Consider the following 16,171-nt stretch of genomic DNA (forward strand, 5'->3'; position numbering starts at 1 on the left):
CTCTATACAGGTCTGTGTGTATTTTAGCAATATCCCAGGAAGATATCCCCATCAGACCACAAGATCCCTGCTGGGTCAGACCAGTGATCCATCTAGTCAAGCACCCTGTCTCAGAGTGGCCAACCATTTCCTCTGGACAGCCAACAACAGGAACCAGAAACCAAGGCCTTCCCCTGATGTTGTCTCCTGGCTCTGGGATTCAGAGATTTACTGCCTCTGAAATGTGGCATTTCCCTTTAGTCACTATGGCTAATAGCTACTGATAGACCTTTCCTCCATGAATCTATCTAATCCCCCCTCTAAATCTGTCAATGCCCAGCCATCGCTATATCCTCTAGCAGCAAATTCCACATATCACTTATCGTGTAAAGCTGTATTTCCTTTTGATAATCCCAAATATACTACCCATCTGTAATGGACTGAAGCGGTTAGCCTGGGTGAGCAGGGAACAGCTCACTCTGATTGGCTGAGTCCCAGCCATGGATACCAAATGTATCAATTGTAGGAGGCTTGCAATGGGGGAAATTACCTTACAGAGTTAGTCTGAAGTTCATTTGGAAGATATCAACTGGGAAGGAGCTGAGAATAACCTGTTGGTTGAGTTACTTGAGACAGAACTGATTTAGGATTTTTGTCGAGAGAGAGTTATTTGGAGGAAGGGGCAAAGCCAGGTTCTTTCTGTGAGGAAACTGGGTGGAAGCAGAGGAAAACTGAAGACTCTGCTGAAGAGATCTGCCAGTACTTCAGGGCAGACTCCTGGTTTAATTAAGAACACACCAACACACTGGGAAAGAGACTAAACTATTGTGGCTGAGAAGAGGTCCCAGTACACAGACAGGGAAACTAGCTGGGTGGGATTGAGGCACATGGCATTGAGGGGCTTGTGAGATAGCACTCAAGGGTGTGAGTCCTGAGGTAACACTCTAAGGTCCGAGATGTGCCTGTATGCTAGTGAGAGCGTCTGTGTGGGGATATTTCTGGCACAAATCAGATAGTCCTCAGTGTGAAAGACAAAGAGTGTGTGACCCTTTTTTATTTTTATGACTTAGAAAGCCTGGGCATTGGCTTTATAGTCCTTCTCTGCATAGAGTGTTTCCTAGTGCTAAAGAAGCACTACCTGCCTGTTTAGTATCTTAGTTTTATATATCTTAGCCCTGCCAGTAGTTTTGATATTGCTTTAGCCTGCCAACATCTCTAGTAATTAGAGATTGTTTGTTTAATTGAAGTTCTGCCTGCTAACTGACTTGTTAATACAAACCAATAACTATTATTTCACTCCTTTCCTTTCATAAATCAATATACTTTGTGGTTTTGAAGTTAAAAATGTCTGGTGCCTAAACATTTCTCTGACAGGATTTTATATTGTGTGCCTGAGGTACTGGGTGAAGGTGACAGAAAAAATCACAGTGGTCACTTCCCCCAAGCTGACCTTGACCATCCCTCACACCATCAGCTTCATTGGATGCCCTTAAGTTCTAGTATTTCAGGAGGCAGAAAAAGACCCACAAACTATGGGTCTACCATACATGCATGTCTGCTTACATGAATGGAAACCTGTCACTAAGTGTGTGAAACAGTCTTCACAGATCCAATACTCCTTCCCTCATAACATTCATAACACAGCTAAAGCCTATTAATGAAGGAAGCTCCTTTTTCTCCTGCCAGAAATTGTCAAGACATATGTCACAGATTAATGACTGCACAGTCTGCTGTAGAATCTAGGGGCCCCAAACTTTGTTGACCTTCCAGGTGCTTTTTAGAATTTTAAATGATGATGCAAATGCCACTAAAAAGTGACTGAGCCTCTACCTTGCCCGATTTCAAACACAAAATGGCTACCATGGAGGAGGGAATGGGCTCTTTGACTGAGTGGAGAGATGCTGTTTGGTTTCACAAGCCAACAAAAAAGGGGGAGTGATTTACTCCCTGCACAAACTCAGGCAGAGGTTTCCAAACCCATAGAAATTAAAAAGCCAAAAATCAAAAGATAAGCCTATTTGAATATCTTCAAGTTAAAAAATTTTTAGTAAAGAAAATTGTATGAGGGTTAAAATTTAAGAAAGCGTTTAGAACTAGAAAAACCATCAGTCACCTACTGGCAAAAATAATAAGTGTTCTTTCCAAGACCAAACTGGTAAATAAACAAAATTTTTAAATAAATGGGAAAGGGATTTGGGTCAGACTATCTCTAGTGAAACTTGTATATTGACATTTGGCTGTAAGTTCATGGTATGTTCTCGGCTTAAGGAAAAGTTTTTGCAAGCGTTACATCAGTGGTATCTCACATCACATAAACTAGCCAAAATCTATGGTAATTTACCAGATACGAGTTGGTATTGTAAGTCAATGAGTCAACCGTTCACAGTTCAAACTACTGCCAAACTTACTCGGATGTAACGAAAACCAGTTTTGGATTAAGTTTATCTCCGTCAATTCAGGCCTTGTTGCTTAATTATGTACCACAGGTTCCTAAACCCTGTGCTGGACTGTATTACACCCAAGGCTTTTTTTTCTGGAAAAAGAGGTACCAGAACTCTCAAGATGGAAATGAAGGAAAAACACATGACTGCCCTTCATTAACATTTAAACACTTTTGGAGAATTTTGTTTCCACAAAAAGCTTCCAGAACTCCATTCCACCACGTTCCCCCAGGGGAAAAAAGCTCTGATTACACCTTATCACAGCAGCCAGAATTGTGTTTGCAAGACACTGGAAGCAAGAAATAGACAGCCCTATCTGTTCAAGAATGGGCACAAAAACGTTTGCAGATTTATCAACAGATATAATTATATAATGGGGCGGGACGGTGGCTCAGTGGTAGAGCATCTGCTTGGGAAGCAGAAGGACCCAGGTTCAATCCCCGGCATCTCCAAAAAAGGGTCCAGGCAAATAGGTGTGAGAAACCTCAGCTTGAGACCCTGGAGAGCCACTGCCAGTCTGAGAAGACAATACTGACTTTGATGGACCAAGTGTCTGATTCAGTATAAGGCAGCTTCATATGTTCATATAACTGATTTAAGGAATAGGAAAGATGCACAACAGACTGAGTTGACTTGGAAACCTGTGATGCAATACCTATGTATTTTGCCCCCTTTGAATTAAAAATAAATAAAAGTCTGTGGCTAACACCACGGTAACAGGGCTTGAAGTGCTCAGAACTGGTGAGAAGTATGACCCAAAAGCTTTCTATGAAGAGATTCAGGAGGATAGCCATGTTGGTCTGAAGCAGGGGAACAAAGTTTGGGTCCAGTGGCACCATTAAGGCTACCAAAGTTTTATTCTAGGTATAAGCTTCTGTATATAAGCACACTTCTTCAGATACATTGAAACAGACTTCCTCTAGCCTTCCAAATAGGGGTGTGGGGGTAGCTGCCAGGAAGGGCTAGTAATTGTCAAGATGTATCCAAAAAGTGTGCATGAACTTGAAAGTTTATAGCTTTTATTAAGCTGTTGATCTTAAAGGTGCCCCTGGACTCAAGCTTTAGTACCAAAAGCTCTGTTATTGTTGTTTTCAGTTCAATTTAAGGCCTTTTGACTATTATCTTGAAGACTCATTTATTTTCAATTTTTGTATGCCAGGTCTCTAGACGCCTGCTTGAGGCAACTCATAATAGTACATGAAAACCCTAACACTGTATAAAAACAGCATAAAACAATCCTCAGCAGTTTAAGATAACAGTCATAAAACAATTCTGCAGGCTAGAAGCAGACCATAAATCAGAAATGGCCAAACTTGCTTAATGTAAGAGTCACATAGACTAAACGCCACATGTTTGAGTCGTGAGACATAAATGTCAGATACTTGAGAGCTGCAGGGCAGGAAGACAGGCAGGCAAATAGATGGGGGGAGAGGTGGAAAGAAAGCAACTTTCACTTTAAATTCATTCTGCAGCTGCAAAATGACTTGGATAAGTGATTTAAAGAGATAAATGCCAGCTCCAAGCTAGCTGATGGGGGCCTTGAGAGCTGCATGTGGCTCCCGAGTCACAGTCTGGCCACCCCTGCCATAAATGTAGATTTAAAAGAAAGGAACAAAAAGTGATGAAGCCCTTCACTTAAAAGACAGGGTAAAACAGAAATATTTTATTAGACTCCAAGGCCTCTGCTCTTCACACAATGGCTTTCATGTTAACAGTTCGGTTGCACGTCTGAAAGAGATTCAAATACATTGTTTCACGTGTACAGCCGTTCCTTAAAAGTAGCGTCCTTTCCTGCCAGGCGTGAGCTTCCATAATGGAAGCGAGAAACATCCTCTTCAGTTCTGCTTGCAGGCAGCAATCTGCAGATGGTACCTTCAAGCAGCGAGTCCCTAGTCTGGCCACCCAGATTAGGGGCGCGCTAATCTCACTCGCTTTAATCAGCCTCATTTCCTTCTTCTCTGTTTACTTCTAAGAAAGCCTGGAGCCAGATCATTCCCTTGTTTACTCAGAAGCAAGCCCCACAACTAAAGAGAAAGCTTTTATTCCCACATCGACGAAGTGGCACCTTTTAAGGCCAACAAAGTTTAATTCTGGGTATAAAGTGTGCAGGCACACTTCTTCACACGAAAGCGTATGCCCAGCATTAAACTTTGTTGCTCTTAAAAAGCACCACGGGGCTCAAACTTTGTTCTGTTGCTTGCTTCAGATCAACACGGCGATCCACCTGAATCTACTCCCACGATCATATACGCTAAATAAGGCACCTTCAATTCACTTCCAATGCACTCTCAAACTGGATTTTTATTCCCTGAACTGGCAAAATCCACGCAGAAGGTACCCTGAAAGCGGGCTGAAGGTGCATTATTGTGTGTGTGTTGAGGGCAGCCAGCGCTTTTGTCAACAGAAACCCCGCCGTATCATCGCATGCACGAAGCCGCCGCCCCCCCTGCACGTTTAGCACGTCCGCACACTGCAACCGATGCAAAACGAACAAGCACCCCTCACACACACACACACACTCTCCTCCGGGTTGCAAGCGCCAGTCTGTGCAGAGAAAATCTTCGACTCACCGTCGCCAGCAAAGCGGAGGGCTTTCTGCAGCGCCAAGGCTGCCATACCAGCCGCCACCTTCCCATAACAAGAGTCCCATGCACCCGTCCGACAATCGAGGGGCTGCCGAGGCTGGGGAAGAAAGGCTCTTATTGACCCGGCTGCAAATAGTTGTCACTTCCTGGGAACCAGAGGAAGCTGAAAGGGGGGCTGAGGGCTTGCTTCCCCCCTCCCACTTTCTCCCGTGTAAGAAGCGCCGTCGGCGGTCCTGCGGTGATATGCTTCCTCCCAGTCTGGAGTGAACGGCGCGGCCTTTTTGGTGTTGTTTGGAGTTTGCCGGGGGCCTTTGCGCTGAAGAACAAGCTGTGCTACAGGCATTGCACCAAATCGCTTGCACAGCGGAGGATTTAGTTGTGCTGTTCGCCCTGTTGCAAGCATGCAGTTCCCAGCGTTAGAATTGCCAACTCTGGGTTGGGAAATTCCGGGAGATTTGGGGGTGAAGCCCCAGGAGGGTGAGGTTTGGGGAAGGAAGGCGCTTCTGCTGGATTTAACGCCACAGAGGCTACCTCCCAAAGCAGCCATTTTCTCCAGGGGGACTAATCCCGGTGGTCTGGAGATCAATTGTAATTTCAGGAGGTCTACTCCAGGCCCCACCCGGAGGCTGGCAACCCCTCTAGGAAACCGATTTAAGAACATAAGAGAAGCCATGTTGGATCAGGCCAATGGTCCATCCAGTCCAACACTCTTGTCACACAGTGGCCAAAACAATTATATATATATATTCTCACTCTCTCTCACACACACATATATATATTCACACACACACATATATACACACTGTGGCTAATAGCCACTGGTGGACCTCTGCTCCATATTTTTATCTAACCCCCTCTTGAAGCTGTCTATGCTTGTAGCTGCCATCACCTCCTGTGGCAGTGAATTCCACATGTTAATCACCCTTTGGTTGAAGTACTTCCTTTTATCTGTTTTAACCTGACTGCTCAGCAATTCCATTGAATGCCCACGAGTTCTTGTATTGTGAGAAAGGGAGAAAAGTAAATCTTTCTCTACTTTTTCAATCCCATGCATTCTCTTGTAAACCTCTATCATGTCACCCCCCCAGTCGACGTTTCTCCAAACTAAAGAGCCCCAAGCATTTTAACCTTGCTTCATAGGGAAAGTGTTCCAACCCTTTAATCATTCTAGTTGCCCTTTTCTGGACTTTTTCGAGTGCTATAATATCCTTTTTGAGGTGCGGTGACCAGAACTGCACACAGTATTCCAAATGAGACCGCACCATCGGTTTATACAAGGGCATTATGATACTGGCTGATTTGATTTCAATTCCCTTCCTAATAATTCCCAGCATGGCGTTGGCCTTTTTTATTGCAATTGCACAATGTCTTGACATTTTCAGTTAGTTATCTACCACAACCCCAAGATCTCTCTCTTGGTCAGTCTCTGCCAGTTCACACCCCATCAACTTGTATTGGTAGCTGGGATTCTTGGCCCCAATGTGCATTACTTTGCACTTGGCCACACTGAACCTCATCTGCCACATTGACGCCCACTCACCCAGCCTCAACAGATCCCTTTGGAGTGCCTCGTAATCCTCTCTGGTTCTCACCACCCTGAACAATTTAGTGTCATCTGCAAAATTGGCCACTTCACTGCTCACTCCCAACTCCAAATCATTTATGAACAAGTTAAAGAGCATAGTACCAATCCCTGCGGCACCCCACTGCTTACCGTCCTCCACTGCGAAGACTGCCCATTTATACTCACTCTCTGCTTCCTATTAATCAGCCAGTTTTTGATCCACAAGAGGACCTGTCCTTTTACTCCATGACTCTTGAGCTTTCAAAGGAGCCTTTGATGAGGAACTTTATCAAAAGCTTTCTGGAAGTCAAGGTAAACAACATCTATTGGGTCTCCTTTGTTCACATGTTTGTTCACCCCCTCAAAGAAATGCAACAGGTTAATGAGGCAAGATCTTCCCTTACAGAACCCATGCTGAGTCTTCCTCAATAACCCGTGTCCATCAATGTGCCTACTCATTCTGTCCTTGATAATGGTTTCTACCAACTTTCCCGGTATTGAAGTCAGACTGACTGGCCTGTAATTTCCCGGATCTCCTCTGGAACTCTTTTTAAAGATGGGGGTGAGATTTGCTACCTTCCTTTCCTCAGGAACAGAGGCAGATTTCAATGAAAGGAAGTATTTACTCCTGGTTTACATGTATATTCATTTAGGCATGCTGTCGTTCTCCTGAGGAACTGAAAGCAGCTGGAAGAACTCCCCAGACAACAATTGAACTACGTAATTTAAATAACCCAAACAGACACTGACTAGTGGAAATCTAAATAATAAATAATAGTACACTTTGGGCAGGTTCTGTTTAACCAGGCTGGCTCTCAGTGGCCCCCAGGCTGTGAGCCACAAACCACCAATCATTTGGCCTGTGCTGCTCACTGCAACCAATCTCTGGATAGGATGGGATATAAACCCAATAAAATAAACCAGGTAGGGTTGCTAACTGGCCTGGAGGGGAAAATGCCTTGTGCCTTTAGTGGTGGAAAGTAGGTACAAGTAGGGTTGCCAGTTTTGAGAACCAGTTTGGTGTAGTGGTTAAGTGTGCGGACTCTTATCTGGGAGAACCAGGTTTGATTCCCCACTCCTCCACTTGCAGCTGCAGGAATGGCCTTGGGTCAGCCATAGCTCTGGCAGAGGCTGTCCATGAAAGGGCAGCTGCTGTGAGAGCTCTCTCAGCCCCACCCACCTCACAGGGTGTCTGTTGTGGGGGAGAAGATAAAGGAGATTGTAAGCAGCTCTGAGACTCTGATTCAGAGAGAAGTGCGGAGTATAAATTTGCAGTCTTCTTAAAAGTGCCATCAAATTGCTGCTGATTTATGGCCTCTTTGTAGGGTTTTCAAGGTAAGCAATGAACAGAGACAATTTGTCATTCCTGTCTCTTCATGGCAGCTCTGGTATTTCTTGGAGGTCTCCCATCTAAATATTAACCAGGGCTGACCCTGTTTAGTGTCCAAGTTTTGAAAAGCTATGTAGGTCAGTGCCCTTTAAAAGAGCTTAATATTTGAAAGCAGGCAGCTGAAGCTTTTCAGGGAGATAACATCACCTGGTAAACATCCCATTAAGCCTCCCTTAAAGGGTGCAGTAAACACGTTACAAAATCTACATTGCAGACACTTAGCTTTCAGGATGACTTTGGATCCTTGTCCTGCCTGTAGATCAGTGCTGGGAACTCAGTCTCCTGGTGCTTGGAAGCCTGATTCAGATTGAAGACCACGGTGCATGGGGAGGGTATGTATAAAATCAGTCTTCCTCTGGCACTGTTTTCCTAACCTAAAATAACTTTAGGGAACTGCTACTTGCTTCTGTTGGGAAACTTTAAACTTTATACCAGGGGTGTCAAACTTACAAGGGCTGGATCTGACATAAATGAGACCTTGTTGGGCAGAGCTATGTTGGGCTGGGCCATGTGTGTACCTATTTAAGATTAGGTAGCAGAGATATAAACTTTTAAAAGGGCACAGACAAACTCAATTAAAGATTGTTTTTTAAAAAAAAAACTTAAAACATGCTTAAAACAGCACATTGGTCTTAAGAGTGTTTTCTTTTTATCTCTCCCATGGGATCCAGGGAACTAGGCAAAGGAAGCTATGGCTCTTTTCTTTCTTTCCCAGGAGACCAGGAGGGAAAGGAGCCTCAGCCAACAGAAGAAAGAGAGGTTTGGTGCAGTAGCTCTGCTGTGCAATTGAGAGTCTGGGAAAGTAAACTCTCCCTTCTCCCCTTCCTCCCCAAGGGAGGAGCCTCAGCCAATGGAGAAAATAGAGGCTTTGCTCTGTAGCTCCTGTGCAATTGAGCAAGCCTTGCAAAGCAAGCTATTTTGCAGAAGGAAGCAAGAGAGAGGGAGAAGGAAGCAGATGACAGCCAGTTGCTCGGGGTCCTAATAGGAGCCCTCCAAGGGCCTGATTCGGCCCCCGAGCTGCATGTTTGACACCCCTGCTTTATACTCATGGCCGCATGCAGGTTTTCCTAAGAGGCAAATAGTAAATCCCCAAGGCTGTTTCAGGTTCCTACAATGACATGGCAGAGGAGCTGAGACTCTTTCTCCCTGTGTGCTGTAGTCTTGATCAATGCTCCCTCTAAGCTGTGGAGTCTTGTAAGCAAAATTGTACTTTGTGAGCTACCAGCATTAAAGTGAGTGATTTGGCAGCTGCATAAATTAGTTTGCTCCAGGGCCATCCTTCCTGAGCTAAGGCAAAAATGTATGTATGAGCCAGAGACTAAAAAACTGTGAGCTAGCCCACACTGACTCAGCTTAGAGAGAAAACTGGTCTTGATCCAGATAGCCCTTTCTCGCTGCTGGGAACTGAATTCCCAGCACAGAACTTCCAGACTGCATCTAGTGACAGTCTGCCTTGTGGACTTTCAAACATGTGAATCCACCCTTCAATTTGTGTGTGCACTGCAGTGGCTGCTGTTGACTGCGGTTTTATGAGAGGCTGTGTGGTATAGTGGCTAGATTTTCAGATTAGGATCTGGGAGGCCATTGTTCAAATCTCTACTTGTGCCACGGAACCTGTTGTGTGTGCAGACCAAAGCGAAGACTTATATTGGTGTTCCTGTCAGGCTCATTGGAGCCAGGACTGAGCTTGGGAACTCGGGAACAATGGGCAGCAGGATCCATATTTTGGGGCTCATAGAATTGGACCCCCTGGTCCAATCGTTTTGAAACTTGGGTATTTTGGGGAGAGGCACTAGATGCTATACAAAAAATGTGGTGCCTCTACCTCAAAAAATAGCCCCCCCCCCCGAGCGTTCAATACCCACGTATCAATTCCCCATTATTCCCTATGGAAATCATTCTCCATAGGGAATAATAAAGTGCCCACTGCCCAGTAGATATTTCCCTCCCCCCTCACACTTTCTAAAGCGGGGGGAGGGCCTCCAAACCAGGGAATCCCCTGCCCCCTCCCTCTCTCTCACACACAAATACTGGTATTATTTGTTCCTGCAGAACTTTACTTGCTCTGAAAAGGAAAGCAAAAGAAAGGGAGGGGCTGTTCTCTGAGGAAACTGTCACTGATCCTTTCCCATGAAGCCCTTCTTGCTTCCTGCTCAGCCTAAAAGGCACACATTTTAAAAACTGCGGGTTTCTAAACCTGCAGGAGCTCTAAAACTACAGGATGACTGTGGGGCCGAGCTTCCCCCGCCGGCCAGCTGGCTGGGAGCAGGGAGAAGCCTGTCAAAACGGGGGCTCCCACGCTGGGACCTGGGAATTGGGAAGCCTATCCTGAGGAAGCCCACGGACCATATTTCTTCATGGTTTCTCCGGGAGCCTATAAAACTAGCTTTCTTTCAAAGGACATGAGGATGGGCTGGCTAAAATGTTAAAGAAGTGTGCTTGCACACAAAAGCTCCTTCCTTGAATAAACTTTTGTTGGTCTTGAAGAGGCCTGTTTCAGCTCATCGTTTGTTGTTGCTGTTTTACTGATAGTATATCTTGGTGTGTCATCATTGTAAGCCATTTTAAGCATTTTAAACAAAATAAACCGGTGGTGGGGCAAGGACAGGTCAGGTAGCCTTCCCAAGCCTCCCGCCCTGGCGGGAGAATACTGGATTTTCAGCCTCTTTTCCCGCTTTCCATAACTCTGGAAGCGGGGGGAGGAGGGGGGAATGGCGCCAAGGAGCATTTGCGTCGTCCGGGGAGGAGGTGCTGAGCCTGGCAAGGGAAATCTTGAGAAGGGAGGCTGGCTCGCCAGCGAGCGGGTGGAGGTGGCTGCCGAACGCAGGCGGGTCTTGACGGACTCCAATGCCCGATGCTTCTCCTCCTCCCTTCCCTTCCCACCCAGCCCCGTTGCAGCAGCCGTTCTTCCTTTTCGCAAGCTGCTTCCCGCGCCCAGTCAGCTGGCTGGGGGGGGGGGGGGGGGGGGAGGAGAGAAGCCCCGCCTGCAAAGGACCATGTGCCTTTGCACCTCCGGAGGCTTGATTGCAAGGCTCCACTTTGGGATGGTGTGACTGCTGCTGTAAAGAAGCTGGCAGCAACTCGTGAGTAGAAAGGCCAGTCCCTCGCTTCAGTTGCCAGAAAGGGGGGGGGGAGGGAGGAGGAGAGGGAAACGTCTTCATTATTCCCTATGTGGAGATCAATTCTCATAGGGTATAATGGGGAATTAATCTGGAGGTTTTGGGGGCTCTGGGGGAGCTGTTTTTTGAGGTAGAGGCACCAAATTTTCAATATAGTATCTAGTGCCTCTCCCCAAAGTACCCTCCAAGTTTCAAAACGATTGGACCAGGGGGTCCAATTCTATGAGCCCCAAAAGAAGGTGCCCCTATTCTTTGTTATTTCCTATAGAAGGAAGACATTTTAAAAAGTGTGCTGTCCCTTTAAATGTGATGGCCAGAACTCTCTTGGAGTTCAATTATGCTTGTCACACCCTTGTTCTTGGCTCTGCCCCAATGTCTCCTGGCTCCACCCCCAAAGTCTCCTGGCTCCTCCCCCAAAGTCCCCAGATATTTCTTGAATTGGACTTGGCAACCCTAAGGTCAGGCAAGTATTGGAACCAAAGGTCCAAGGAAACATTAGGGCTATTCCAAATAACAAAGTCCTTGTTAGGCCTCATCTAGGAATGAGAGTTTTGATCGTGGACTATGGATGTGTAACTGAGAGGAATGATGGTGAAGTCCCAGTATTTCCTTATTTATAGGTTAGAAGTTTGCTTGTGCAAGAATTTGTAAGGGAGAACTCAGAAGAAAACTGACCCCTCCCCCTTCCCCCCCCATTAAGACAATTATTTTCTCCAGTTGTAACTCATTTATCAATATCGTAAAATTTGTTAGATATCTCTGTGTGGAGTTGATAAAGAAACAGCAACAGGCATAACAGTACAAAGTTGATAGATGAATCTGGCTCTTTTTTATATCTATAGGACTTTCTAATTTTTATAAGCCTAGGTTTAAGGGGAAAATGCTTTCAGAATGTTACACCATTAGTATCTTTCATCCACTAGAAAGCAATATATCCAGGCCTCAGTAATAATTGTTGGTACTGTAATGAACCCTCACGCTGACTTTATACACATGTGGTGAAAATGGAATAGGGTAATGAATTGTTGGGAAATGGTAGCAAACATTATTTCCAGAGGAATTAGACAACATATTGAAATTACCCCAGAGCTATATTTACTAAATCACATAGCTTTGGTACCTAAGAAATATGGAGCAGTGGTTTTGTATGTTGCTACTATATTGACCTTGGCAAAAGAGTGGAACTTGAATCAAACTCCCCAAAATCTTGTGTGGAGCTTGAAGAAGATCTTAACAAGGACAACTTTTTAAGAAAAGGTTAAAAAATATTATATTTTTAATTGACTCATAGCCAATGTTCCCTCTAAGCTGTGGAATCTTGTGAGCAGAAATTCTACTTTGTGAGCTACTAGCATTAAAAGTTGTGAGGTGCTGCATAAATTAGTTTGCTCTGAAGCCATTTTTTGTGAGCTAAGACAAAAGTGTGTGAGCCAGAAGCTAAAATACTGTGAGCTAGCTCACACTAACTCAGCTTAGAGGGAACACTGCTCATAGCATAAGAATATAAGAGAAGCCATGTTGGATCAGGCCGATGGCCTATCCAGTCCAACACTCTGTGTCACACAGTGGCCAAAAAAAAGGAGGTTCACAATTGGGGCTAGAAGTCATTCCACTTTGCACCCCCCAAGCACCAAGAATACAGAGCATCACTGCCCCAGACAGTTCCAAAATATGCTTTGGCTAATAGCCACTGATGGACCTCTGCTCCATATTTTTATCCAAACCCCTCTTGAAGCTGGCTATGCTTGTAGCCACTACCACGTCCTGTGGCAGTGAATTCCATGTTAATCACCCTTTGTGTGAAGAAATACTTCCTCTTATCCATTCTAACCTGACTGCTCAGCAATTTCATTGAATGTCCATGAGTTCTTGTATTGTGAGAAAGGGAGAAAAGTACTTCTTTCTCTACTTTCTCCATCCTATGCATAATCTTGTAAACCTCTATCATGTCACCCCACAAATGTTTCTCCAAATTAAAGAGCCCCAAGCGTTTTAACCTTTCTTCATAGGGAAAGTGTTCCAAACCTTTAATCATTCTAGTTGCCCTTTTCTGGACTTTTTCCAGTGCTATAATATCCTTTTTGAGGTGCGGTGACCAGCATTCCAAAAGGAAGAGGACACTCAAATTATTGATCAAACATGGCCTGAAGCTTTATTTTGTATGGACGGACAATGTATTAAATAATAATATCCAAGTTTGTAAATGACAGGTCTTCCTACACTGTTTGTTGATTTATCATACATTTAATGTATGTCTAGTTGCATAATTTAAAAAATAAAATAAGGGAAAAAAGGAATGAGACTTTCCTCTCCACTCTCCCCAATAGCTAAATAGAGCATTAAGTTTTCATATTTGGTAGGTTCCAGTAACATTTTATTTATTCAATTGAAACATTTATTAGCTGCCTTTCTGCCTTAAGAAACTCAAAGTGGTTTGAAATATCAAGAGGGGGGAAACCCCACTAAAAGCCACAAATTAAAGTTGCGACTTTAAGTCTGCCAACAGATAAGGGAAAAACCTAAATTGAACAAATGCCAGCGTGAATAAAGCACTTCCCACATCGACTGGTTTACATTTTTGTCCCTCTTTTCCTCCAGGATTTCACAGTGGTGTATGTCTTTATATTTTATCCTCACAACAACAACCCCATAAGGTAGGCTAGGCCGAGAGAGTGTGCAGTTCTGGAGGCCCCATTTCAAGAAGGATGTGGACAGAACGGAGCGGATGCAGAAGAGAGCCCCAAGGGTGAAGGTGAGAGTGGGGGCCTGGAGACCAAACCCTATGAGAAAAGACTGAGGGACTTGGGAATGTTCAGTCTGGAGAAGAGGAAGTTGAGGGGCAACATGATTGCTCTCTTTAAGTATTCGAAGAGCTGTCACTTAGAGGAGGGCAGGGAGCTGTGCCTGCTGGTCGCAGAGGAGAGGACTCCTAAGAATAGGTTTAAATTAAGGGTGGAAAAATACCTGCTGGATATCACAAAAAAACTTTTTAACTGTAAGAGGTGTTCAACAGTGGAATAGGCTCCCTAAGGAGGGGGTGAGCTCCGCCTCACTGGCAGTCTTTAAGTAGCATCTGGACAAACACTTGTCAGGGGTGCTCTAGGCTAGGCTGATCCTGCATTGAGCAGGGGGTTGGACTAGGTGGCCTGTAAAGCCCCTTCCAACTCTGTGATTCTATGAGGCTAGAATAACCTGAATGTGAAGAAAGCAGCAGGCTTTTTATGGGCCTAAAAGGGATAACCTGATCTTGTCAGAACTTGGAAGCTAATCAGGGTCAGCCCCCATCTGTATTTGGAATGCCACCGAGGAATACCATGATCGTGACACAGAGGTAGACAATGACAAACCACCTCTGAACAGCTCTTGCCTTGAAAATCCTACCAGGTTTCCAGCTGTAACTTGATGGCAAAAATGGGGGCCTGGGGGCAGGGGTGGGACTTCTTCAAGATGATTTGCAGACAAATGTGAACAGTTGCCAGCAATCTGCAGCGGAAAATGAAAATCTGCAGTGTGATAAGAATCCTATGTGCCTGTTCAGTGCTGGGGGCCATTGTTCTGAATTTCTTTCTCTCTCGCTCTAACCAAACTGATTACACTTTGCAGTGTACTTTTGCATTCTGACTCCCTTCTTTGCAACACTCCTTCCGCCTTCTGACTGGGGTATAAGGACTCAGGGATCTTCACTTTTACTTGTATCTGATGAAGGGAGCCAGTGCCGGATTAAACCCTGTGGAGGCCCCTAGGCAATCAAAATCTTGGGCGTGGGGGGGGGGTCCTCGCAACTGCCTGCCCCACTGCCCACAGCCCCTGCTGCAGCCTGCAGGCACCTCCTTAAAAGACCCTTTTATTAAGCTACAGGGGAGAGGCAGAGAGAGGCAAACCTGGCAACAACGCCAGCAGTAGCCACACCAGGCAAGCTGGGCAAAGAGCAACTGCTCATGCAGGCTAGGAGGGCTGCAAGCAGGAGGGAAACTGGGGGGGGGGGGGGCAGCCTGGGGCCCCTAAAGGTATGGGGGCCCTTAGACCAGTGCTTACTTGGCCTCATTGTTAATCCTGCTCTGAAGGGAGCTTTGATTTTGGTTGGTTGGTCTTAAGGTGCTACCGGACTCAAATTTTTTATCTTCCACTAGAGATCAACACAGCTACCCACCCGAAAGTCAACAGGAAAGGAATCCCACCCCCCACCCCGTGTATATTCCAAACCTCAGTCATACCATTTTCCTGCCTCCCCCTTCTCCCCCCCCTTCTCCCCCCACCTTGGAGAGGCTTCTTGAATCCTTTATAGCTCCTTGAACATTCACCTTTTCTCTTTTTACATGTCACTTGACAAGCTCTTACGGCCTTCAGATTGTTTTCTCAGCAAACACAGGGCATGTGCCGAGTCAACCACAGCTGGTGATGCAACCCCTCCCAGGAAGGGAGTTAACTTTGCATTTGAGAATCAGGAGTTGCTTGCTGGCAGAGGAGTGGACTGGCAAAGACTCACTGGGCTGCACCGCTGCACAGATTTCCAATGGCTTGCTTGACTGTTGTTGAAATATGTGAATAATGGAAGCTTGAGTTTGCCAGTGACTACAGCTGATCCTCTGAAATGCCAGGCGTGTGTTCTGGAGGAAAATAAGGCTCCAGTCTGAAAAGCACTTGCTACAGAGTAAGCCCTATTGAATTCAGTAGGGTTCATTTCTGCATAAACCTGTTCAGGCTGGTACTGCAAGTTTTATTGAGGTTGCAGTCTTATGCCTACTTACATGGCAGCACTATTGAATTTAATGGTATTTATGTCTGAGTAGACATGCCTAAGATGAGTTTGGTTGGGCTTACTCCTAAATTATTTTATGTAGGACCACTGCCAGTTTGGTGTAGTGGTTAAGTGCGCAACTCTTATCTGGGAGAACCAGGTTTGATTCCCTAATCCTCCACTTGCAGCTGCTGGAATGGCCTTGGGTCAGCCATAGCACTCAGAACTGTCCTTGAGAGGGCAGCTTCTGGGAGAGCTCTCTCAGCCCCACCTACCTCACAGGGTGTCTGTTGTGGGGGAGGAAGGTAAAGGAGATTCTGACCACTCTGAGATTCAGAGTACAGGATTGGGTATA

General features: G+C 45.4%; 2 protein-coding genes across 3 annotated transcripts in view; one reads left to right on the forward strand and one right to left on the reverse strand.

The window, feature by feature from the left end:
- Nucleotides 1-5,225, reverse strand: part of LOC132572227 (carnitine O-acetyltransferase-like) — a 68,119-nt gene extending 62,894 nt beyond the window's left edge. Inside the window, exon 1 of the mRNA XM_060239077.1 lies at nt 4,991-5,225. Coding sequence (XP_060095060.1) covers nt 4,991-5,056 — 66 coding nt within the window. The 5' untranslated portion in view covers nt 5,057-5,225. The remainder of the gene's footprint in view (nt 1-4,990) is intronic.
- Nucleotides 5,226-8,160: 2,935 nt separating this feature from the next.
- PPT2 (palmitoyl-protein thioesterase 2) overlaps nt 8,161-16,171 on the forward strand; it is a 79,539-nt gene continuing 71,528 nt past the window's right edge. The window contains exons 1-2 of one of the 2 annotated variants that reach the window (XM_060239081.1): nt 8,165-8,291; nt 13,677-13,830. The gene's annotated coding sequence lies outside the window, so the exon portion shown is untranslated. Of the gene's footprint in view, nt 8,292-13,676; nt 13,831-16,171 lie in introns of both variants that reach the window. The other variant, XM_060239079.1, reaches the window with a different exon arrangement.

This window comes from Heteronotia binoei, chromosome 5 (genome assembly GCF_032191835.1).
Source record: "Heteronotia binoei isolate CCM8104 ecotype False Entrance Well chromosome 5, APGP_CSIRO_Hbin_v1, whole genome shotgun sequence".
NCBI lineage: Eukaryota > Metazoa > Chordata > Lepidosauria > Squamata > Gekkonidae > Heteronotia > Heteronotia binoei.